This window comes from Pezoporus occidentalis, unplaced genomic scaffold (genome assembly GCF_034315485.1).
Source record: "Pezoporus occidentalis ecotype Australia unplaced genomic scaffold, CSIRO_AGI_Poc_V1 ctg301, whole genome shotgun sequence".
Classification (NCBI taxonomy): domain Eukaryota; kingdom Metazoa; phylum Chordata; class Aves; order Psittaciformes; family Psittacidae; genus Pezoporus; species Pezoporus occidentalis.
This window is the reverse complement of record NW_026914953.1, coordinates 1-26,085: the sequence shown is the minus strand read 5'-3', so window position 1 is coordinate 26,085 and position 26,085 is coordinate 1. Positions and strand designations below refer to the sequence as shown.

Here is a 26,085-nt window from a genome sequence, read left to right as displayed (position 1 = left end):
AGCCAAGAGGACTTGGAACAAGTGCAGCTGGCATGATCCAGACAAACAAGCGAAAAAAAAAGCCCAAACAGTACCCCCCTTTGGACTGATCAAAGTCCTGTGATTGACTTCCAGTGCCATGGGTATGTCCCAACACATCCTTGCAGCTACAGGACAGACAACCTGCAACACAGCGCTGCTGTTGAGTCAGCAGCTCCTTTATCACACTGGGACAGTTTGTGTCCCCTGGGCTTGACCCTGCGTTTACACAAGACAAGCACTGGAGCAGTATTCTAGAAGACAGAAAACACAAACCCACGTTTTACCCGCAGTGCCTTGAAGAGTCAAGGTCAGAGGAAGAGCAGCACACAGCAGGGACAAGCACGGTGACTGGCCGAGATGCGGTGCAGGAGCCCTTCAGCACCTCAGGTCCACTCCAGGTCAGAGCCAGCAGCAGCTTCAGCCTCTAGAAGCAAATCCAGTGGGGGCTTTCTTGACAAGGGCAGGAGGAGAACTGCTGCCTGAGCTCCACCGCCAGCAGTTGAGAGTCCACTGAGACACAGCTTAAGCATTCGTGCTGCTGTTAAGGACATGATTTTTCAAGGCTGCCAACTGATTTCCTCACAAAAACACAAAATTCACATGCAACTTTGTTGTCAAAAGAGGAGGAAAAAAAAAATAAAATGGAGACAGGCTTGTGTTTCTAATCCAAATGTACTTCTCTTTATTCAAACCAGGGGTAATCACTGGTTAGTGCAAAATGCACCTAAACCTTTTGCCTGAGGGAAATCTACATCTTAACAAGGCCTCCGTTAACCCCTAATGAAATCCACAGAGGACTGGAAAGCGTCTGAAGCACAGCTCTAACACTGTGCTTCCTAAGTGACTCTGTGCGTCAAGCAAGTCTGCACCTGCCTTGTTACCAGCCCTATACCATCAGGTAACAACAGCAAAATACACTCAGTAGATTTCGTTTAACTCCCAGAGTTTCGGAACCATCCGCCCCACTGCTCATGTTAGGAGTAAGGGGGTTGCAGCTTTTACCCTCACTTCCAACAGTGCTAACGGAAACCCTGTTTTAAATTAAAAAATAAGCCAGCATACATAGTAGAAAATTTCTCTTAAAAATTTCACAATCTGTAAATGCATATATTTTTTTTTTCTCTTAAACATAAAAGTTTACAATATACGGTAAAACAAAGGCTCAGGAAAAATAATTTCAAAAAAAAAAAAGAAAAAAGAAATAAAAAAGAAAAAAAAAGAAACAAAAAGAAACCTGAAGTTTTGAATTAAAGCTGAAGACATTTTTAAAACCCTGTAGTTTGAACCAGTGACGTTTTCTTTATTTGTGCTGATGGGTTAGAGAAAGGAAAATGTTTAAAAACTGCAGTCCAAACACCCACAGCTCTGCCTTCAGAAGCCACCTTCCCCCACCCCCCCAAAAAAAAAATGTTGTTAGGTTTTTCTTCCATCAAGTATGTGATTGTCACAAGTTCATAAGCCTGGGATTCCCGGGTTCAGCTGGTACCAGACATCCCAGTGCGGACAGAATTCCCTGATTGCCAGCCCACGCTAGCGCCTGTAGGGGTGAAATCCTTGCACGTTATGGTTCTGTCCTCGTCCAAAACCACTTCCTCCTGCAGGTGGGCCACTTGATGGTTGAACTGAGGGGCCTCCGTAGGGAGGCGGCTGCTGGCTGGGATCAGAGAAGCCTTGTCCAAAACCACTCAAGTCTTGTCCATACCCTGGGGAGAAGGGAAAGAGGCAGCAGAGTCAGCTTCCAGCCTCATCCATCCATCCACACACACACACACACACACACACACACCAGCAGAGGCGCAAATCCAGGACCTGATCCCGCCCGATCCCCACGCACGGCCTCACACGCCTCTAACATTACAGTAAGCAGCTGCTTTCAGTTCTTGCAATCATTTATCTTCTATACAGAAGAAACAGGCAAAAAAGCAGAACTGAACAGGTATGCAGAAATGGTCGTTTTCACTTCTGAGGTAATCCTGTCCAGGCTGGCAGCTCAAGGATCGTGTTTTGGCTGTTCAAAAGCTTGAAGCGGCTTGCAAGTTTGCTGTCAGCTCATTCTCAATACTTGTATTTTGTTTTGGGTTGGGTTTTTAATTGCCTAAAAACTAGTACTGTCAGGTTCAGCACAGATGAAGGTATAGCAAGGAAGTTCTTCCTGAAACCTCTTGTACCTGCAGCACCTCACTTAGATTCTGGCTTTGTACACTCAGCTTCACCATCTTTCCTGGACAGGCAATAAGCTTTATAGCTGAAGAGACACATTGAAGACAATCTTAAAGTCCCTTTCAAAAACAGAGTCCTGCCGCATGAGTACTTATTTTCATTAACTAGCCACTAACCACCCTCTCATTCAAGAAATACTAAATTCAAAAAATGTAAATTGAAATGTGAGGTATCAGGGTTGGAAAAGTGGAATCCAGAAGTTGCGACTACTGCCCCCATTATACACTTTATAAGGGAGCCCTCGGTCAAAAGCTGCCGGCAGGAATAACTAAGATCCTTCCCTCAAAACCCAGTGTACGGCTGGGCTGGAGGGTGTGTGTTGCACACTCAAAAAACAAAGCTCCATTTCAAAACCTGACACCTTACGGCTACTGCAGAGGGTGGCAAACACTCCCAACCCAGCTAAGAGAAGCAGCAGTCACTAACCCGCTACACAGCCCTTCTCCCACATCCCCCACACCACCAACTGCATCCGAGTTCAGTCAGTTTTAAGCCTGAACAGGTACTGCATCTCAACTAAAGTTTAGGTTAATGTATGCCACAAGTTAACATTTATCTTGTTCTTCCTCAGTCTGAGGAACTAAACACTTCTCAGGCCACACTGTCCTTCTGCCACTGAGTGAGGCTGCAACCACTGCTCTGCAACATAATCCATGCAAAGACCTGATTCCAACCACGCTTCGAGTAAGCAGAATATGGGGACAGAGAGAACGGGTGAAGACAAAAGACTTGCTGCAATTCTTGCTGCCAACAAGAAAGACAACTTGACGTAAATTAAGAACACTGAGAAATTTAATAGGTGTTCCCATAATTAAATATGACTCTTAATCATAACAGCGGCATCAGTGCAAGCCTCTGCTACGGAAGATGACATTAAGAATCCTAATCACTAAGTACATTTCTGCAGTTCTGTTTCTCTCTATGCAGGCTTAAAAGCAGGTTTAACTCTCTTAATCCAAATCAAATCTCTTCGCATGTCTTCACTGTTTCAATTTCAAGCTCTGCTTGTCTCTCAGGACTTATTGCTACTAATGAGCATTAAAAACACATCTATCACAAGCCCCTATTAGCTCAAAATGCTAATCCAGTCATTTTTTTTCAGACAGAGATAAGCAGGCAACCAAAAATACAGTTTAATTGTTTGCCAAAGGGTGAGGCTCAGGGTAGGAAGAGGAAAAAAAAAGAAATCAAGTTGTTCTCACTGTACGCTGCAGTGTTACAGCATTAAGTGTTGGAAATCTCAGTTCTCAATTTGTTTATCACAAAGAAAACCTCCAGCATAAACCTGAACAGCCAGACATTTCAGTACATCTCATCTTCCCCTACTTTCTTCATTCCTGCTGCACCAGGAATCTCAGCTTGCAGCAGCACCTCCGCTCTTCAAGTAAGCTGTGCTCACCAGTACGGTTTTGCTCAAGAACCCAAGCTCAGTTCCATTACACAGCATAAAGCTTCTCCAATGCAGCAGCCTGGGGAGCCAACAGCAGCCTCAGTCATGCTTCAGTCAGGAGCTTTCACTTCAGCCAGCTCATGAACAGCAAGGACTGTATTGCCCTTACTCCCAAGATTAAACATTTGAGCCACTTTGTTCCACCCCACCCCACCCCACCCCCCTTAAAAGAGACCCTGTAAGAAACACAAGTTAATTTCCCAAAGGCAGATATATCAAGAGCATTGGTTGTAAATAGGCACCACCTACCTATGCTCCTCACTGCTCAGCCTGACCATAAGAGTGTAAACAAAGTATTGGCCCGTAGCCTGAAGGGTCTTGAGAATAGGTACCCAGCCCTAGTAAGAAATGAGGAGACCAGGGTGACGAACCCCAAGAGAGCCCTGTACAGAGATAATTGTTCAGGGTGAGGGAGACACCCCCATGTTAGTGTTTCATGTACTAGTGCTTACATTCATCCTAGCTGTAAACATAGCAGCATTTAAGATGCTGTCAAGCCAGGACAAAACTTAAAATGCCATAATGATTAGATAGCTCAGTGCCCCTTTAAAGCCTGTAAGCTCTATGCATTTATGTACATACATGCAGATCAACTACCCTGCCAACGCTGCTAACAAATCTGCAATCACAGGAAGTGCTGAAGCTCTTTAAAAAGTTCAACAGGTTTTATACATAGCTTTATGAACAGGTGGATGACTCTGTGGGTACTGCAGCACATTAAATACATCTATCCCTTGTACTCAGAACAGCTTTCAGCCTAGAAAAGCACTCGAGGTAAAAAGACTCAACTGCAGTTGTGGTTTAAGCGACTAACATTCTCAGCCCTCCTCCTCAGAATGCAGTACTACACACCTCTTCCTCCCTCCTCCCTCCATATCCAGCCCTCTTAGGAGGCTAAAGAACACCTGAAGTATTTTCCTGGCAAACAGGCTTCCTAAAACACACAAGAGGCATATCGTACCATATACACCAAATACCAGAATGCCCCCTCCCAGTTTTTCACAAGGTTGTAAACCAGATTCTTCCTAAACTCCTAATACATCACAAATATTGGCTCCCCACTCCCAATTCTGTGCATGGATTTACACTTTATTTAGGAGGGCCCACCCCCCTTCAAAAAAGAGTCTGCAAAGAGACAAGTTCTGGCAAGAGAAGAAAAACTTCCTCTTGAGTCACAAGGGCAAAGCTATCTATGAAAGCAACCATGTGCGTAACAAACAAATTGAAAACCATTTCAAGTTCATGGACAGGAGCATACTGCTTGCTTTACAAACACATGAGAGGCTCATGTTCCTTCAGTCTGTTTCACATTTTTGGAACTTCGAATAGCATACTTTTAAATAACTCTCTGAAGTGTTCATTTCCTAACAGTTTCTGCAGGCACTTCAAAGGAAGCAGGCAAACTAACACCCATGGAGAACTTGTTCAAGTAGAGAACAGTCTTAATGCACAGCCTATTGCATGCAAAAAGTTCACCTGAAGTAAAAAATGACCAATTGCAACCCCTTCAAAAAATAGTATTAAAAAGCAGTATGGCACAAAGAGCTCTTTGGAGAGCACTCCTCAAAACCAGGACTGAAGGAAGAGCAAGAACTCCTTCTCAGCATCCACGCGGAGGAGTAGATATTGTACTCAGGAGCACAAGTATTTGTCTAGCAATTTTAGTTTGGTTTTGGTAGTACCACTGTTACACCAATGCCTTCCAGTGGCTCTCTGAAACAGTTCTCCACGTAGAACAGTGAAGCTTTACACACTTCTGACGGAACTAACTTGAGCTGGACAGGAAAGGAATGGGGGAAGAAATAAAAAGGCCTGCAGCTTGGCTTCTGATACCCTGCACTGTCTGCCTCTTGCTGCTGTTCTTACTCTTGAAGACTATTCTCCAATCTGATTAAAACACAGAAAACACTGACTGCAAGCTCTGGGATACTTTTGGAGACAAAAAGTTTTAACTACAGATTCAGGGAGAGTGCAAATCAGTAACTTAGCCTAGCAGTGCACTAGTCTCTGAAGACTATTTCACAGCACACAAGCAATGTTTTAGAGTGGATTAAGAAAATACCCTCTGGCTAGAATACTGCATGATTTAAGGATCTCTTGAGAGCTGGTGGCTGGCATTCATGTCCTGAAGTGCCTGGTAGCAAACTGTTTCTGAACACTGGTTTTCTGCACAAGTGGTAAAAAAAAACAAAACCAAAAAGCAGGAAGGGGAGGAAGATGAAGGTGAGTTTATTTTACATGCAGTTACTTACCAAACTGACTATAAGGGAATTCTGGTGGAGCAGTTGGGGGTTTGCTCATGTCCTGAGTTGCCTGAGATGGTGGTGGTGGTGGTGGAAAAGCTAGTGGTGCTGCTCCTGGAGTGGCAGGTGGAGGGGGTACTCCAGGTGGGGCAAACTGGTCAGGTGGAGGAGGTGGAGCACCATAACCAAAACCTGAAAGGCAAGGAAAGCACAATGCACGTGAAAAGACAGAGGTGAACAGCACCCCGGCTTCTTGGCTGCCTTCAGAGTATGGCAACATTCTTTTTGAAAAACACAAGCCTTAAAACCAATGTGTCTGCACCTACTGTGGGCCATGCAGCAATTCACTCCTACACTGTGGCAAACACTGTGGCTAGAAGACCCAAGGATACACCTTCTGACATGAAAAACCTCACCCCAAAGGAAGACTGTGGCCTCAACAGCAATCAGCAAGAGCAAGTGACCAAGGAGAACAAGGGCCCAAAGTCTGCACACTCACACACACCCATAAGAAACATGAGGAGGAAAGCATGTTACTCCAGATCACAGGAGGAAAACCAAGCTATCCCAAGCAAATGGTTTGTAGCAGAACAAGTAACTCTGGGTAACTGGGGGCTATTTTCCACCACCTTATTTTAAGCCAGGCTTGTGAATACACTTTTTCAAGAGGTGGCCTGAGGGGTAGGTGCAAAAATCCTATTTGTATTTCCAATGCCACTTGTGACCTTAATTCCCTAAGCTCCTCCAAAACATCCAGCCTGTGTCTATCCCAGGTCACCATGCAGTAATGTCTGACTTCTCTCTTGGATGTTGTAACAGGAGGACAGAATCAATCTAAATTCATTTAGCAACACAGTTTTAAGCTTGAGAACATAGGTGATCACTGCATCCATGTAAAAAAGTAACCCAACTCACTGACAAGGATATTCAGTATTTAATTATAGCTCAGAAATACACAATGTAGGCAAAATATGTGAGGAATAATAAAATGTAGGGTGAAAAATCCAAGTCCAGAGAAAGATGAGCAACTCCTGTAGGTTACTTACTAAACGGTGGAGGGGTGCCATAGCCCTGTGGAAATCCTTGTGGAGGTGGAAATCCTCCAGGAGGTGTAGAGACTATGTATGAGGTAAATGGTGGTGGTGGTGGAGGAGCTCCTCTTCCTGGAGGAGGTGGTCCATATCCACCTAGAAAATTAAGAGAAACCGAGAACTAAAGCAGCTTAATAATGCAGAGCTGCTGCTTAAGTCAGCATTCTCTAGATGGGGTAAAGCTGTGTGACAGATTTCAGACATGGTCTCAGCCCTTCTATGAATTCTTATTTTGGGAAATATTTGTCCTCCAAGCATCCCTACTGTAAATATTTGCCATTCAGAATGTAATTCCTTTATAACAAATTAGTGTGGCTGGCAAGAGCAGGATGTATGTCAGCTCCCATTACTCATTTTTTAAGAACACATTATCTTCTTCGTTCTTTCAGGACAAATTCAATCAAGCTTCTAAATGTAAGTTAAATACTACAGAAATCCACAAATCACTGTGAATTCTTAAAGAAACTGCACCCTCACTCAGTAGAATCTCTTTTTTACAGCGCTCCCATGTAATGTACTTACCAATTGCCTGTCCAGCTGGCACCCACATCCCTAAAACAGAACAAAAACAGTGTGCACTGAAGCTGTGTACTATGAAAGAGAAATGAATGATTTAAAAGAAAGCTGATCTTGCTCAGGGCCCTGGAACAGACTGGGGGGGATCCTTGAGAGTCCCTTACAGTTCTATTTTTATGGTCCGAGAAATAGTCCAGGACTATTTCTGCATATGCAATTCTGAAGACTGTGAATCATTCAGCAGATAAAGCACAGAGGAGACAGGAATCCCCAAACTCCAATCAGATGAAGCATTCAAGAGCTGCAAGCACACCAAATGCAAGTACCTGTACTAGTATAAAGAACAATACCACTGAGGATCACAGCAGACTACGCATCCGAGTGGTTTTAGTACACTCCCAGGTTTATTCTAATTATTTCTGAAGGTTTTGAGCCATAAAAACATCACCTTCTGCATTTGTCCCTCCACCAAGACTGAAAGATAAAGCATTTGTTTCACAGTAATCTTTCCAGTAGATCAGGTATCATCTTCTCTACAATAACTGCATTGAAAATAATCTAGTTTCTCAATTTGCACAGTTGCAGATTAGCACATCTATGTGAATGTCAAAGCCTCAGCTGCAGCTTTCAAGTTAATAAGCACCATGGGGAAACAAGCAATCCCTCCACTGAGGTACCCTCTATTCTAGCAATAGATGAAGCAGTGACACTCCCTTTAGCCCCCCAGGTGCTCATATATCAGAGCAAGCAAATTCTGTTCTGTCAAATGCAACTCAATTATACCACTGGAATTCTCTGCAAGTTATCAAAACTGTCTTTGCATGAACTCAGTGTATTTATCCTGTCTTCAAAATCTTGGGGGGGGGTTAAAGCCATCAAGCCCAAACCACATGGCTGCTCCTTTTAGCCCCGAAGGGTTCAAGCTAAATCACGAAGATTCTAGGCAGTAAGTGCTCCCCTGCACCACTGCCAGCCCCATGGCTGCTTGTTATTGTTCCAAGATACATTAAGCAGTAAAATCCAAAAGACAAGACCATCTGTTTTTCCTCTTTTCCCTTTCAAATTTTACTTATCACTTCCTTTGAAACTGCCTTAACCTTGAAAACCTGGATTTTCAACAGGATTTTTTGCAGGGGTCTGAGGCAGGCCCCGAGCTGGAGTCACAAGGTGAGCTGCTGAGCTTTCTCAATACCTTCTCTCCACATTACCCAAAGCCATGCCCATTCCACCTGCGGAGAAGCAGAACCAAACAGCAGAGGTGAAGCACTGCCTAAGACACATGCCAGGCATGGCACTACCCACTGGCTTCTGCCCTACAAAACCAAGTGTTTTGGGGAAAAGGAGCAAAGGAACAATCTCAGCAGACTTGGGAAAGACTGACGTGTGGAATTTTAGTTGTGCTGACAGGAACCCAGCAGAGCCATCACATTGATAAGCCTGGGAACACCATCATTTGCCAGAAACCCAAACTGTCAGTAAGCTGTAAAGGAAAGCCTCTTGCAACAGTGATGCCGAGATGAGTAAAGCAGTACCTTGAGGGCCATAACCCTGTTGCCAGGTTGGAGGAGGCTGCCCTGCCCAGCCATTGGCAGCACTTGGCATGATCCTGCTTCCCCACTGACTGGTGCCGGGGGGACCTGGAGTTTGGCTTTTGCTATCACGAGGTTCTGCACGTTTCACCTCCACCTAAACAAACAGAGTCACCACTTAGGAGAGATGGCACAGGTTAATGTATACCCCCCTTCCCTTCACACACACCCTTAGTTACACTTAAGACTACACTTAGCATCTTATGACTTATGTCTAAATACTTAATTATTAAACTTAAGGCCAGTAATTTAAAATGTTTCTCAGGTACAATATATATGATGGTAAGACATTACAAGTTCTACTACTGAGGTCTTGAGAAAAACACATCCTACAAATCACTTCTGTTTCATCATAGTACAGTATTCATTTGCTTTACTCTTAAAACAGCAGTACCCTCTTACAACGGCTCTTCACTTAAAAAAAGCATGATCTTTTACATTATTTATGGACGAATTTAGCACTTGAGGCAGGAGTTACAAAGGTGACATTTTCAGCCAAAAAAACAACAAACCAACTTTCGAGTAAAGAGGACGCTCTGAAAAAGGGTACTAATGCTTTAACCATTCCAACATGTTTGGGGTTCATTTGGAAGTTACAGTTTAAACCCACCCCACCTAACTACAATTTCAGCTCTGCTCATACCTGAGAAACACACATTTGATTGGTTGGTTTGGGTTCGGTTTTGTTGTTTTTTGGTGGTTTTCTCTTTTTTTTTTCTTTTTTTTTTTTTTTTTTGTTGTGGTTTTGTTTTAAAAACTTAAAAAGATTTTATTTAAATGTCTAATGGAAGATAAAGACTTACCTTCCCCAGGCTAACGCTTAAAGAATCTCAATTAACTCAAACAATGTCAGAGGGAATGGATGTGATAAGAGAATCTTACATTACATCTAACAAAAAAGTAAACAAACATGCAAGTAATAAAAATGGACAGTTGAGTCAATAAGAAGCAAATCTTCATACTGTGTTAAGTCAGTGACAAAAGCCCTCCTGTTTTGCAAATGAGTAAGCCACAATGCTCAACTTATTTTAGTCAAAGATAAAATGTCCTAGTGTTCCAAGCCATGGAATAAGTGCATTTGACCTACTTAAAATAAGCTGCATACTCAATATAAACCTCTCTCTCTCTCAAAAAATCCCAGTTTCTGATTTAATGAAACACTCTCAGCATTCCTGCATGCTGAATTCAAGGCTTTATTTTATGATTAATTTTAACGGGTGCCAGAGTACAAAGAAAATAAATCTCAATCATCAATGGGCCTGAGTCGTATGGAAAAGAAAAGTATTCAGAATTCTTCCTGCCATGTCTTAAACCCCATTCATGTCAGAGAACAAACAGGAAACAGGCACAAGGCAAGGACAAAGCCCCCCCTGCCCCCACCCCACTGCAGATGCCCCAAGGACATCAGACATGACATTAACCAAATCTCAGTCAGCTGAAGGCCCTTCCAGAGAGGATCCAAGGGAATTTTTCAAAGGACTCAAATTAATGAGTCTTAACACATTTGCCTCCAGGGAGTTCAGTTATTGCTTACAAAAGCAAGTTCTTCTTGCAATTTTAATTTCTTTTTTTTTTCCTTTCAACAACATATGGATTCATTTCAACAATACCTTCGTAATTACCAAAAAGATACCATTTTTAAAGCAGGCATTATTCACCAACGAAGGAGAGAGGAATATCTGGAGTTCATTAATCTATGTAGGAGCAGCCCATTCATTTTTCAGTGCACATTTGGAAGTGGTGAACTGCCAAACTGAGGACTGAAAAAATCCCTGCGCAATATTCTTCGAAGCGAGGTTAAAATTCTACCTAAAGTCCAGTTTGCACCCACAAAGGAGGCATCTCCATTGCTCCTGGCTGAGAAACCACTGTGTAACATGGCAGGGCTCTGCTCTTTATCTCATTGAAAGGAAAAAAAAAGAGGACAGGAAAGAGATCCTTTCCTTTAGGTTCTGAGACTGGGAAACAATGGGGAACTCTGAATTAGCACTGACAGATGCTGAAAGCCACAGCGTAAAAGGTGACACTCCGAAGGCTCACACAGGGTTCTCCATGCATTCCCAGAACCATTCCAGCAGAGGCACTCTCCTTTGTTCCTCTCTACATCTACATCATGCAGCTTTGTGATAGGATCTCTCATTTAACTGGTTTGTGTAAATTTAAGGCAATTCCAAGGGAAGATCTCAATGTGCAAGTAAGGGTACAGGTAATTCTTACTCTAGTGCTGTCAGTGCATCTGCTCACAAATGGGAGTGCTCAACAAGAGGAAAACACCAGTAATTACACAAGCGTATTTTTTTCACTTCCATTACTAGGAAATCAGCCCACCCCTTAACCCCCAAACAAGTTCATAGGAATAAAAAGCATTATATACTGCATAATTTAACTACTGATGAACCATAATTTCACTGATGGGCAAGAATATACCCCTTGCTGGCTACATAAGTACTTATGGGCTATCAGCACACAGAGAGACTTTAAAAGACAACGCAAAATTACACAGTGCAATAATTTAAGGAAAGCAACAGTGTTCATGTGTCTCCTTGAAATCTATTCACTCTGCAGGCAGCAGTTTTAACACTGGCTTTAAAAACTGTGGATATGCTGGAAAGGACTTTTAAGTTCACCAGAATTTCCTGTGGTTACTTTTAGGTTAAAAAGTTATTTTTTTTCCTCTAGAAAACCTGGGTGTTCTGCACCAATTTACTCTGCTTTTCCTTTTTTTTTTTTTTTCCACAGGTCCAAGCATGTTCCTTGTTGAGTAACATCAAAGCAAGCCTAAAAAATTCCTCTCTAGCCAACATCCTGACAACACAGTATGAAGATGAAACAACCAGAGGTCACTTAACTGCATTGTGGTTAAATACTACATAGAGTACGTGGGTTTGTATCAAAGTTTCACAGTAAGTGACCCATTTTTTTTTGTAAAAAACCAATCCTTCATGATGTTTTTCTTCCTCTTTTAAGTTTAAGATTGTATAAAGTACATTGTCTCACACCACCTCAAAATTTGAGCATCAAATACACATCTGAAGGAGTGGTATCTTAAACCAAGCCTTGAACAACTCAGATTTCATTGGGATTCTGATTTTCAAGCAGGTGGAAACAACTAACTTCCCTCCTTGCATCTAAGCAGCGCTCAAACCAGAGGCAGTCACCATCAACTCATTCCAATGTGAGCTACGCTCCGCCAAAGCAACCCCCCAGGTCTGTAAGCACAAGGCCTTACCCCAGCCACAACAACCCACAACCTAAGTTCTTTGGCTCTCAAGATCTGTCTCTTCTAGGGGATGAACTTCCCCCACCTCCGTGGGCAAAGCCTAGAATTTGGACTTAGGTGCTCTCCCTCCCAACTGAATCAGTGACTAGGTTTTATTCACCAGTGAAATTGCTAGTTGCCCAAGACTTGGTTCTTTCTTAAGGTAAAATAAAACTACAACTACACACTTTTTTGCCCATGATGTCGTGAAAATGCATGTTGACAGCCTGGTCCACTGATTGTTCGTCCTCGAAAGTAATAAATCCAAAACCTAGCCAACGACGAAGAGTGAATCAAGGTAGCAGGGTGTTGTGACACAAAACAGGATGATGAACAGTATTAGGGGCGGACCAAGGGTTCAAGCAGGGGTTTCAGATAACAGACTGGTGTTAAATTGTCAAAAATGTCAATCTGAGAAAATTGCAATGGATACTTCCTGTAATCAGGCAAATTTTAATGCCTCAGCCTGGTTTCACACATGCAACTTAAACTGAGCTTGGTCACTATCTTTGAGTTTGATTTTACTCCTAAGCCCGCCTACCAGGAGGGGAAAAAAGTGTGAATATAGCCACAAATATAACTGTGCCACATGATTAAAAACAAACTTGTGTGACAGCAGATTCAAGTCAAGCAACTTCGCTGCTCCTATCTTTGATTCAGGCTAGGTTCCCAAGGAAAACCTATTCTGTCCCTGTTCTCCAGAGCTGCAAAGCAACTTCCTCCCATCCCTTATCCCATCTTCTGGTTAGGGAATAGTTTCTGTTAAAAATAATAAAGTTGTTTTTGAAATGTAGCTGTTAAAGCATGAAAAATTTTACCACTCCATGGATGAATGAGAAGCTTCAGAAACTAACAACCTAGAGCAGGGGTTCTCAAGTTTTCCGCACCTTAGAAAAAGCATGTAATAGACATCACACCTTCCAAACACACCCCCCTGCCGACTGAAGAAGTGCTGCTTATAAAGAATGTAGTACTTGCCATCACATCCTTCAATCTATTTCATTTCTTCTATTTCCTGCTGCTTTTCTCTTGGAAAAATAAATAAATAATAAAAAAAGGCAACCCTTTTCAGTCCCTCTTTTTGCCCAAAGCATTGCTACCAACTGCTCCAGATCCCCAAGGGGGGCTCATATCCTTTCATCTTACCATAGCCCCTGATGGTGGCAGCTCAGCCAAATCCAGCAGCTTTTTAAAAGGTCCCAGGGGAATGTCTGCTGCCTGCAGAAGATGCTGGGAAAGAGGCAAAGCCCCAGGACTAAATCTCTTTTTGAAGGCCCACTTTGAGAACCACTGCACTTAGGTTGTAGCCGCTGATAGTGCCGAGAGAGTGGCAAAATAGTGGTTAATTTCACAGAACACAAGAGGCTGGTTCATGCCATCAACCACTTGCTGCTGGTGTAACAACCAACCCCAGGAAAGGGAAGAAACATGCAGTACATAAATTGTGCCAGTCTTCAGATTAGCTAAGAGTAGAGCAATAAAAATTAGAAAGAAAAAACGAGGTGCAGCATCAAAAGCATATGGAACATGGATGCATTTCTGCTTTTCTGAAACCCAAGATTTCCCCCTTGGTTTGCATTTTGCTTTGCAGCTAGTGCTGACAGCAGCCATATATTGCTCTAAAGCGTTAAACAGAAATACAGTATCTATAACAGTTAGTGTCTCTCTGAGCTTATCCAACTGGGTTGGGTAAGCCCAAAGAGGCCTATTGTAAGAAAGTTTATATATATATATATATAAAAAAATACACAAAGATACAGGCCAAAATAGATTCCAGCAGGTCAAATTCTGCTGTCAGCAACAAGAGCAAAAGACATCACTAAAATAAAATAAAAAGGAAAAAACTTAGCATTTCCCACACACAAGAGACTGGCAGTATAAACGAAGTTTTGTTGACCTGTGATGAAAGCAGCCTCAAAATTGAGAGCAGCATTTCATCACAATATATTTGTCTGAGGTTAACTAGAAATCTAAAGTTTTAGAGCCAAAAGAAAAGTGTCTGTATTCAAATCATATGTTTAATATTACAGCCTTTATCTCAAAAGACATGGAAAGGAAAATGATGGATAGCATCTACTTAGGAAGTTTGCTCATTGAACTTGATTCCAATAAGACTGAAGGAGGGGAATCGATTGTGGGATGGAGACAGGGCATGAAGGGAGAGAAGGAAGGGAAAAAGAATAAAAGAGAATAAGGGGTCATTGAGGAAGTCAGTAAAGAAAAACAAAAGATTTAAAAGGATCAAACCCCACAAGATAAGGAACAGTGAAGAAATCAGTACAATACACAGCAAAATTCCAATAATGCAATTTTAAATACTACCAAAGTGAGGAAGTCTAACATCCAGTAGCTTTATTTTTGGAAGGACAGGACTTGACTGAAGACTAGAGAAACTAATAGCAGGAATCTGAGTGGACTATAGACCAGAGCAACGCCACTGGTTTGCAGCCAAGGGGAAGAAGAGAACAAACACAGCAAGAACCTGTAACTTACTTCACAGCTGCTGGTTTAGCCAAGAATCGAAAGCTTGAGGAGTAGAGACTGCAACAAAGCCACAGTTTCTTTTAAGATGCAATGAGGCTGCTTGTGCTTCTACTTGGGACTGAGAGTTCTCATGAAAGCACTGCTTGCAGGAGAGCTAACGGAAGTAGTGAGTAAGCAGACTTGAGACAAACCTGGCTCCTCAAGGGCAAAGCCACAGCTCTGACACTAATCAAGAATCTGGTTCCCAGTACTCTTGTAAGAAGCTGAAGGTAGATGAATGCTACAGGGATTAGTAACACGGATGATTTTCCCCTCTTCCTACCACCAAAAGCAGTTCAAAGTGCAAGGACAGGTAATGGAAGAAGGCAAAGTGCAGAGTGGTGCAAGTATAAGATGGCAGTGAATCAGCCTTTTACATTTTATAAATATATACTTACTCAGGTATCATGTTAAAAGGAAAAGTGTATAGACTGAGCAGCACTTCCTGCAACAGAACACAGATCAGAAAGAGCAGGCAAGAGAAAATGTGTTCTGGGATGCATGACCAGGAGTACCGAATACAAACAACCAGGTGTTCCCAGCACACCCCCAAGGACTAACAAGGCCATTTGTGGAGATGACAGTTAGTTGCCACACTACATAAAAGAATGTAAAAGCAGAAAAATGAAAGCCAGAGCAACAGGATTCAAGAACAGTGTTTCAGAAATCAGCTGAATTAAGGAAGAATGTACCCGGCAGTATGGCTGCACCCAGGATGGAGACAGACAGGCTTCCAAACCTGTACTCATCTGTCGCTTCTGCTTTAAGCTACCACCTACTAACTGGACCCAAAACCACCTTTTGGTTTGTTTAATATAGCTTTAAGCAGAAAAGCCGTTCAGATGAGGATTAATCCAGATGAGGTGTGATGTTTTAGTACCTTTTGCACAGAGGCTGCAAAGCTGGGATTAAATATGACAAAGATTGAGATGATACAATAAATATTGCAGAACTGCAGCCACAACTTATATTCAGATGCCTGCATCTTTGTCTCCACTGCCTCCTCTAAAACCAGATGTTCTAGAGCACTTGAATAGATGAATGTATGTTCTGTGTAAATGAAAGGTATCTGTTCAAAGAAGATTAGGATAGCTAAAGCAAGAAAACAAAAAAACAAATATATTGAAACTTCGTTTACACTCCAATAAAAGACAAAGCCCGTCCCTCCTCTGACTGTGGAACTGGCCTGTACCTCTGTGATAAATTATCACCTAGAGAGAGGAAATCTAAAGAGATATCGTTAATCACAGTCAAACAATTCACAGAGAGAAAAGAAAACAAAATAACTTACTTAACATTACCATACTTTACTATGAAACACTTAAATATGTCACTAAGGATGTCTAAATTAAAAATAAAACTAAGACTTAACAGCTTAATAAACATGAAGTGAAGAATATATTTCTTAATAATGAGTCAGAAGAGAAATGCAAGTTCAGATGGCAAACTATTCTCTAGCATGTAGAACATGCTACAAGGTGGTCAGTGCAACTAAGCTTCACAGATTTAAAATATTGCCTCTTGTCCAACTGATGACAGATGCAATGGAAGGTGAATGATATGAATCTTGCTTCATATTTTGACCAAAGGTTACCAAGTTGATTAAATTCTCAGGTTTTCTTGGGGTTTTTGGGGGGTTTGATTTTTTTTTGGTTGGTTTTGTTAGGTTTGGTTTTTTTTTTGGTTGTGGTGTTGGTTTTGTCTCTTCCCCCCCCCCCCCCTTTAAAAAAGCAGTCTAGAATACAGGGATTATACACCCCAATCAAAATATTGACACAGATTTCAGAATTATTTGGTGTAGTTTAGGGAGTGGTTTTCTTTAGTTTGAAGTGAAGCCATTTAACCAAAACAAAAAGCATATAATGGATGCATTCTGTTCTAATCTCGTGTTCAGAAATACTCTGAACTGGAGTATCCCCCCCATGCAATTACAGACATCAACATACCTTTCATGTGGAAAAGGAGGAAAACCTGCACTTCCCCTCATCCCACCCCCCATAGTACCTTAAGCCACAGGAGAGGCTCAAGAAACCAAATTTCATTCAATTATAAAGAACTACCCCAAACCTCAGAAATGAACATGAAACATCTGACTTCAAATGCACAGATACCAACTAAGCTGTAGATGAAGAGTTTAGACTTGAAGTGATATTTGCCCAGTGAATTATTCTTTTTCCTGAGGCAACATAGGAAAAAAAAAAAAAAGGCTACCTTTTCTGATGGTGTGAAATAGTTTGCCATCTGACTATAGGAGAGCATGAAGAAATTTCAAGGACAAACTAGATCAGCCTTTACCTCGGGGCCTCTGTTTCTCTGCGTCATAGATCATTACAACTTCAGTGACCTGGAAGAGAGAAGGGAAATTCTACTAACTGTGCTACCAGGGGAGTGTTATAAACAGTTACCACAGGCTTCTTTCCCACCCTCTACCCACAAAGCACAATTAAATGCTCGATGTAGCCATCCATACCAGGCTGTCCCAGCACAGTGCAGACAAACGGGGAATGCTGCTCTTGATGGGATTTTAAGGAAAGCATGAGTTCATCTATTCCAGAAAGCTGCTGGTACACTGTGGCTTTTTATGGTCTCATCACACTTAAGATTTTAATCTGGCATTAAGGTCTTCACACTGTCTAGAGCCACACTACAGCCTATAACCCACCCCCCTCCCCAGGTTTCTGGTTTTATTTATCACTGTAGCTTTTTAAAAGGTTACTTTGTCCATTTTTAAACATTTTCGCTCTCACCATGAAAAGCAGCTTTAACTCCAGACCCATTTAAGAATCTGCACAGCTTCTCTGATTTACTTACTTGAACATCAATGTGGCACAGAGTAACAGTATAAACTGATGCTTTAAACAGCATTACACACACCCCTCCCCAAATTACAGACGATCAGTATCAGTGTGATTTTAACTTAGGAAAAAAGCCCAAACAACTCTGTGGCCACAAAATATGTATGAGCCTCTAATTCTCCAAAGATAACTCTTAAGAACACTACACAGACTCTCAAGTTTCTACACTACTGTTAAAAGTTCTACTACTTACTTTCAAAGGCACTTACACTTAATGGCTGTTGCCTTCTACATTTGGTGGAACATAACCCTGTATCTCCCAAGCCATCCAGAGGTCAGAACTGGAAAGCCAAAAGTCTGTGAGGAAGAGCCTTTAGAAACTACACTCCACAGCTGTGGAGCATGCTCCCCCATTCTGAATTACTGAGTTTACTGCAGCCTTTCAAACTAAAGAAACAGTTGTTAGCCATTGCCCTGGGTTTTTCTTTTTCAAATGATCTTAAATCAAATTTTCAATACAGTACTGTTGATAAACTGAGCCACTTGAGAAAGAACCAATAAATCCTTTGCTGCCACTAAGAAGAGATCTTGGAGAAAGGTGATTAAAAAGAAGTATCAAGAGAACACATTAAATGCCACTGGAAAATGGCAAGTTCACGTTCACCAGCAGAGTTTTGAATTTAACACAGGCAATCTTTATGTTTCTAAAACTTATTTACAGCAGAACTTAGTAATTTAGTTCAACAGTTTACCATCTTAAAGGGGCAGTGAGAGTTGGGATACATGTGAATTAAAGAGGAAAAAAAAGATCAGAATATAAATCATTTCAATCTGAGGTTAGCAACTGAATTAAAACCAAGTGCATAACATGAGCAGTAGTTTGTCTCTAGAATGGAGGTTCTGGACAACAGAACTCAGGCGTTTCCAGATGATGATTTAAAAGCAACTGCTGTTACCAAAACACTGGCAGGAGGCTGCAAACCTACCCGTACACGTAGTCAGAGAAGGATCTTAGACAAACTCAATGAAGTACTTGCTGTGCCCCTTCCCTCCCTCCCCGACCCCAGTTTAATCATCAGGCCTCAAGTTATCAATTGAAAAGAGAAAAAATAAACTTCAACCAACTCAACTCAGTTTTTGCAAGGGAATGAAATAAAGCATCAGGTAGGCTTAAACAAGAGGAGACAGAAGCAGCAGAGGAAGTACACGTCAGAGCAATAGATTCTGGCAAACAGCAAGATACATTTCAAGATGATGAACATTACGAATGGTTCAGTATGTCCCTACAGCAGTTTGTCTAAATTAACCCAAAATTCGACAGCTTGATGAAAACTGAGAAAAAGCAGTGGGGAGGGAAAGGATCTTGCGACCGACTGCGAACCACCATCATGCTGAATGACTCACCACTCCGAATTTCTTGAAGTATTCCCTGAGCTCTGTCTCGCCACAGTTATGAGGAATCCCACCAACAAAAATTTTATTTGATTTATTGTTATCGCTCCTGGATCCTTTCTGCTAAATCAAGGAGGAAAAGAAATCAGTCAGAAGGACAATAAAGTTGGCTGCTTCTAGCATTTTATACTGAAACATTAACTTGCAGGTTGACGGGAAGCCATCTCCAGGCTTGAAGTCTCCCAGTCACTAAAGTGAAGCAACTGCATGTTCAGAGCTCAAGCCGTTTAGCGTTTGCAGCTATAACCCAGTCTCTGCTCTTCAGAAGATCAGAAAACCAGGGACTGTGTTCTGAGGCCATTCACTCATTTTCTAATGAATCATATAAACCTGCAGGGTGTGAAGTAGGCTGGAAAAAGAGCATCAGTCCTGCGACTGCACTTCCAGACACTTGTCTCAAGATCTGAAGAACTCATCTAAAAACACTGCTAAGAGCTTAAGAAAATACCACACCCAAACGGAGTCTGACGCAAACACACGATGTTCATTAACACTTTGCTGTACTTGGAGCCCTACCAAGGAAACCTAAGAGACATTTTTCAGCAATCAAATTTATACTCGAGGCCTGCATACTGACTCCTGATTTTAAAACATGGATGTAATCCAAGTGAACTCAATTTAACTGCTAGAAGGTAAGCCAAAGTTTGGAAAAGAGGCAGGATACACCAAGTATCTTTCCTTACCCATCCTTCCTTCGGTCGTGTCCTTTCTGGTTGCATCCCCCTAGGTGTACATGGCTTTGGATCAATCTGGAAGAAGTTCCAGTTTGGTCAGATCTCAGCGTGCAGAATACTGTTCTAAAAGTTACATTTAGGGCAGCTGAACACAGCACTGCTGAAATCCAGCTCCTCAGATCACAGCTCTCATCAATACATCGCTTCTACAATGTGACACAAATCATCGGGTTAAAGCTGTCTTACAATAAATAATTAAACCCAGCAATCAGGTAACTTTTACACTATCTGCAAACAAGCCACCAGAACTTAAACCAGATCTTTGAAGCAGTGTGGAGCAGAAACAAACCCAGAACACAGAAGCAACTTACATTTCGGCCATCTAACGTGTGAGGTCTACTGGCCAGTACTGTTCCCACACAGTTGGGATCTTTGAATTTGACAAATCCAAATCCTCTAGACTGGTTTGTTGTTTTGTCTTTCATTATGACACAGTCTACAACTTCTCCATACTGGGAGAAGTAGCTACGAAGGGTTTCTGTTAAAACAAAAGCACATATTAAACAGAACCAGAGATTAACTTTAACCAGGCTGTGTTTGCAGTTATGAGACAAGAGATAAACAAATGTCTAAACAAATTCAAACTCGTCTTCTGAGAAGGATTAGATTTTACTTCCTCTAAGCAAATGGTACGTAATGATTTCCACTTATATGAAAGGAGTGTCGTTGTAAAGCAATGTTAAAAAATTGTCATCATCTGAGCTAACAAAAACGTCAGTTCCAAACACTGACAGAAAACAGAAACTCCAAAGTGACTAACACCCATCTGAACTCTCTGCAGAAAACTGTATTAACAGAAGAGAGTGGTAGAATCTCATCAAAATCTTCCTACCACAGTCATGTCTTTAAAAAGCTACATCTCTGTACATTGTTTTCCTTGCTCAACCAGTGTAGAATATCCACCACTTACCTTGTGTTGTACTCCAGTCCAAGCCACCCACAAACAGTTTTCTGCAAATGAAGCACAGAGCAGTTTTAGGGTGCAACATGACAAATGCTTCACATTATTCAATGCAGAAGTCAGCTATTCTGATGAGGTCTGGTGGTACCGAGGCCTCCAAAACACACTACAAATCTTGTTCCTCACTAAAATTCACTGTTCTTTGGGACAACTACCTTGTGTTTCATGAAGACCCACATAAAATCAAAGCATCTGGTTTGTGTGCCACAAACATGAACAGAGATTGTAAGCTTGTTACAGGAATATATTTTATTCTTTTACACAAAGAGAATACAACAAGTATCAGTTCCTCCAAACTTCTTATTTGCAGGTGCTGGAGAAGGCAGCGGTACTTTGAGAAATCATTACCCAGAAGGAAAACACACATATAACATCACACAAAGTACATTTACCTGCTCTTTTAGGGCAGAAACGAGTTCCAGCATGGAACACTTCATATAAAGCTTCACTGAAACTTGGGAAGTGGTCCAAGAACAGTTATAAAACCTGGTTAACCCTCACCCCCTAATTCAAATGGGATGTTTGGATTCCTGGATCATAGCCTCTGAGCTACTTACAGAACTTCTCTTAGCACAGCTAAGGGTCTATGCAGTTCAAATTTAAGGATGAAAACAAAATCCAGAACTTCTGAGCTAAAGCAAACTGACCAAAACCCAGGCATCCTACTTTAAATACCCAAGTCCATTCCATTAACAGCTTTAGTCCCAGTTTGAGGATCAAGAGGTGTGTGGAGTCTTACATTAGGCCTCCAACTGTGTGAAGAATGGGCTCTCCACATCCATTTGCTGCCTGACACAGAATATTACCAGAAAGATAAGTGACTACCAGAATAGGGTAAACCAAAAAGATTCTACAAAAACTCACTAGTAATGAGGACTGTAGCAAAAATAACATCAGGCTCTGAAGTTTACACACTTCATGTTATCCTCTCCTAAACTTGTTCTCTGGCTGTGTAATTGGGTAAACCAGAAAGCATATGAGTGTTTTTCACCATTGGATCAGAAAAAGCTTAAGTCAGCCCCGAGGGTTCCTGCCCCTGTGTTCTCCAGGTACTACTGTCTTGGCAGAGAAAAGTCCTGAAACTGCCTATTAAAACAAACAAAAGGCTTTCATCCCTCCCTTTTATGTCCTCCTCCCTGCTCACCCTGAAAGACCAGTCAAAATCACTTCTGCCTACCATTATCTTCCTGTTAAATGAAAGCAAAAGTAGAACTACCAAGTTCAAGTCTAAGACAGAGGGCAAACTTGTGAGGCAAGTACTAAACAGAGTAACACTAATTCAGCAATTAGTTGTGAAACCATTTTACAATCCAATTCAGAGATTATCACCAAATAGATGAGAAAGTCATCGCCAACACCCAAAATAAGCTCCATGCTGAAAATTTAAGGCCAATCCAAATCTACTCATCTTCTGAAAAGAGCATCCAAATCTGTGCAATTTCATGTCAGAGCACGCCAAAGTACTTGGGTGAATGCACAAGCAGAGCAGCAAGAAGCCAGACTGCCTGCTTTGCAACTCTATCAACTGTAGGGTGTGACAGAACTTCCATGCAAAGTAATTTACTCCATAATTAAAGGTTAGTTCAAAGGCACCTCGCAACTCAGTAAGAAGGCCCTTTTTAGTAAGAGGCACCAACTCAGAATCTCTCCTGTTAACAGTTTTATGGGTCTCCACAGACAAGTGCTGGGATAGTTTGGGAATTGTTTTTTTTTTCAAAGGATGCCCTCTATTTCTCTTATGAGTCCTCAAAAAGAGGAACCATATTCGGCTTTATCTGCTACTCACCCTCAGATACATCCAAGTCCAGCTGTATCTGTGTCGAGGCGGGGAACAAGAGCACCTTCACTTACACGGGGAAAGCTGAACTTCTCCTAACAAACGTTAAACTTCCCCTCACCTGCTTTCTTCAGGAGCAACCAACTGCAGTAAGAAAAGATTCACCCCCAAGTCAGAACTAGAAGGTCCTGTGTAGCAGGGTGGCTTGCAGACCAAACAGCAGTCCCTTTTTGCTTTGATTCATTTCTCTGTGATATGGCATCAATTTGTGACCCCTATGCAACAGCCAACAGTGACTAAACCAATGCCTCAAGAGTGCATGTGAAACCAAGGGGGGTGACTGCATTCAGAGTTACACAGTACCTACAAGTCGTGAGAGGTGATGGGAGTCTTGTCCTTCAAAAAAGGCCTGCTAGGCACAGATCAAAGCGTCTTCTTAAGCAGGCCAGAAAATAACTGAACAGCTAATAGGCAAAGAAAGCAGAGTCTTCACAGTGTTGCCAAAGACAGATTATAATGCACCTGATAACGGCACAAGAAGGACATTTCACCCATTACCCTCCCTGAAAGCTGTCTGGCTCCTACTTGCATGTTTCAGGATGCCAAAGTTTTCCTCCAGGATGGAAAGCTCCCACCACCTCCCTCCACTGGCAGCATGCTCCCTCTTGGCACCAGTTCAAAGAGCTTGTCCCACCCCAGCTGAACTTCACCCACCAGCGGTCACCACGCTCAGACCTCCCGGTACCTTCCACAACTGCCTCTTGACTGCATTTCCTCTCCACGTCCCAGACACAAACATGTACCTCTGGGCTCTTTTCTGTGTCATTTTCAGGAAGAGTAAGTTCTATAAGGAAATAACTTTACTTCCTAATAGCAACAAAAAGAATAACTGTTACAATGCTATATCCTACACCAGAGTAAAGTTTTGATGTAGCCCATGACTATGTGACATTTTCTCAACCAACCACATTTTGGGATTGGTTGTTGGTTTGGGGTTTGTTTTTTAGGCTTTTCGGTGTCCCCCTCCCCCTTATTTTAACTAAATTTGATAGTTTGGTATGTAAGATCAATCTATGGAAAATCAATTGAAAAATACCAGGTGCATTCTGACAGAGCATCAAGCTGTCTTCAGGGACAGAGGACTCCCTGCAGTTAACAGTCACTGAAACCTTCCAAATCCATTATGAATTATTTGTAGTCACCCTACATACATTTAAACAACCAAAACAAGCTGGGTTGCCTAAGGTCAAAGACAGCAGCTGTATGTAAATACAGGGCTTCTATTTATACGCACCCCATAGAATGCCAAAAGCCAGGACTACCCACTCTTCAGCTCCTCAGTGGATTGCTTTGAATATGATGAGCGAATGCAAGAGTTAACTAATCCCTGCCTAACACAAAAATCTAGACCTGGTATCATATAGGACAGTTGTGTGAAGTAACATCAGGTTCCCCAAGCTCAGCCTCCTCCTAAGGTCTTAGATACAGGCCTCCTACAAGACTTCTTGTTCAAACAGTCTCTGGACTGGTAATTATTAGGATTATGTTATCAGGATTATGTTACCAGTTCGAGGCTGCTGACATGGCTGTCTTCATACCTACTTACATCACCTTCAAATACAGACTGTAGTGCCAGAAGGATGCTACAGGGGATTCCCAATGGGATGGAAAGCAGCACCAGCCTGATGAGGACAAACCAAGACGCTCTCTGCTTCCCGGAGCAGGTTTGTTTCTCCACTGTGAACGTACAACAGTGTGCACCGTGCACCAGCAGGACACCAATGGACTCAGCACGCTTGAAGCAGCAGCATCCTGCACAGGGCTCAGTTTGGAAACTCTTCAGAAGTTACAGAACATACAAGAAGTTTTAACCCAGTTTCACGTGTTCTGCTTCAATTATTTCCAGACTGATTTTTACTTGCTAATTTATTCTTTTCTGTCACTGAAGCAGACAATCCCAGAATCAGTAAGAAAGCATGCAAAGCATGCATTGCAAAAGTGCCTAAAACTCAACAAAAGCACAAACTCTTTGCCTACGTAAAACAACCCTGCAGTTCAGTTAACATCTATCACAGCTACATCCTGGAGCAGAAGAATCTCAAGATCAGTGCCTTCTTTCATCCAAAACGGCTCCAAGTACTAAACACAAAAACCTACTCACACCCACACAAGGCCTACAGCCTTGCTAAGTATTTTTTCTTAAAATCTCCATCTAGAAAAGCAGGTAAATCCATAACTTCCTAATAAAAGTTGCATCTCACAACAGCTTTTTCGAAATGCAACTTCCTCCCCACAACTGCAGGCAGCTGACTACAACTGCAGTTTGTTCTATGGTTTCACCTTTGTATTTGAGCATTGTTGGGGCGGGGGGGAAACAAAAAAAAACCAAACAACCAAAATTATCCTTTCTGATTAAAATCCAATCCTTTCCAATCTCATTACAACTCAAAAGGATCAAAATCTAAGTAGCCTGCAACTGGGAATGAGCTCTGTAACAGCGGGGCCTGGTCAGGGTGAAAACTGACAGTATTTCACTGAGAACGTGCAGCCAGTGCTCACCTACGGGTCCAGAACAGCAGCAGCGCACAGGAGTTGGCTCATCAGGTCTCTCATAACGCAGCAGGCAGAGATTAAGGCCCAGGACCAAACGCTTTCAGAGCAAACCGTACATATCTCAACCTGCTTTGTGCAGTATGCGTGGTTCACAGCAATGTGCTGTATTCAATACAGCTATCCTACCGCTCGCATAGCTAAAACTATACCAGTTAAGAACGTGCGAAGTAAAGAAGCCGCGCACTACGCGCTGAAGACAGGACAGGAAGTGTCCGCTCTAGTTTCAAAGGTGACCTGTTAAGAAGTGCGTATTTTGAGCCAAAACTTGTGGAAGCTCAGCAACCAACCTTGATGATTATTTTGCCTGGTTTTTAGTTCTAACGTGCCAAATCTACAGACTCGTAACTTGAATGTCACCAGGCTTTAGACTACAGCGCACTGAAGCAGAATAACGCTAAATACACCGCAGAAGAACCAGGCACGGCAGGCTACCGGCCCGCAGAAGCCACAGAACCTGGCACAGGACAGGTAGCGGGGAGGGGAAGTTTGGAAGCGCAGCTACGCGCAGCGCCGGGGCTCCTCTGCAGCACGGAGCTGCCGGCGGCCGCCTTTGTCCTGCTCTGGGTGCCTCCCCCCCCCCGCCTCCGCCAGCAGCGCAGAGCCCAGGTCCCTGACCCAAGGCCCGCCCGGCTCCTGCGGGCACAGCCCCGCCGGGTTCCCCCCGCCCCGGTGCTCCCGGTACCGGCGCGGGAAGCGCCGCGGTGACCTTGGGCCGCGCGCACCTGCCGCCGCAGCCCGGGCCGGTCACGTGGGCGGGGGGGGGGGGCGCGCTCCCGCCCGCAGGGCCCAGCATGGCGGACGGGCCCGGTAGCGGCGGGCGCCTCGCACCGGCGGCGGAAGT

General features: G+C 42.7%; 1 protein-coding gene across 7 annotated transcripts; it reads right to left on the bottom strand.

Annotated features, from left to right (window-relative positions):
- Positions 1-674: 674 nt before the first annotated feature.
- Positions 675-26,052, bottom strand: DAZAP1 (DAZ associated protein 1). Of its 7 annotated transcripts, XM_062627486.1 has the most exons (13): positions 25,967-26,052; positions 20,804-20,844; positions 20,205-20,371; positions 19,843-19,908; positions 19,112-19,222; positions 17,208-17,256; positions 12,578-12,660; positions 9,074-9,227; positions 7,548-7,577; positions 6,981-7,121; positions 5,944-6,126; positions 3,941-4,029; positions 1,588-1,724 (listed from the first exon to the last, which is right to left on the bottom strand). In XM_062627486.1, the coding sequence occupies exons 1-12, from the start codon at positions 26,035-26,037 to the stop codon at positions 3,950-3,952; spliced, it is 1,176 nt and encodes a 391-aa protein (XP_062483470.1). In that variant the 5' UTR covers positions 26,038-26,052; the 3' UTR covers positions 1,588-1,724; positions 3,941-3,949. The 7 variants fall into 7 exon arrangements, with proteins under 7 accessions (XP_062483468.1, XP_062483469.1, XP_062483471.1 ...); XM_062627484.1 differs by lacking the exon at positions 3,941-4,029 and having other exon boundaries at positions 675-1,724; XM_062627485.1 differs by lacking the exon at positions 3,941-4,029 and having other exon boundaries at positions 675-1,724; positions 19,112-19,219.
- Positions 26,053-26,085: the final 33 nt, after the last annotated feature.

Bases quoted from the DNA above. Each gene is read 5' to 3' on its own strand.
- DAZAP1 (XM_062627484.1), bottom strand. From the start codon at position 26,037: ATGCTGGGCCCTGCGGGCGGGAGCGCGCCCCCCCCCCCCGCCCACGTG. The intron at 9,228-12,577 runs GTGTGTAGTTGT...CTGTTTGTTTAG, and splicing joins ACGACATCATGGGCAAAAAA to GTGGAGGTGAAACGTGCAGA. The intron at 7,122-7,547 runs GTAAGTACATTA...TTAATTTTCTAG, and splicing joins GCCAGCTGGACAGGCAATTG to GTGGATATGGACCACCTCCT.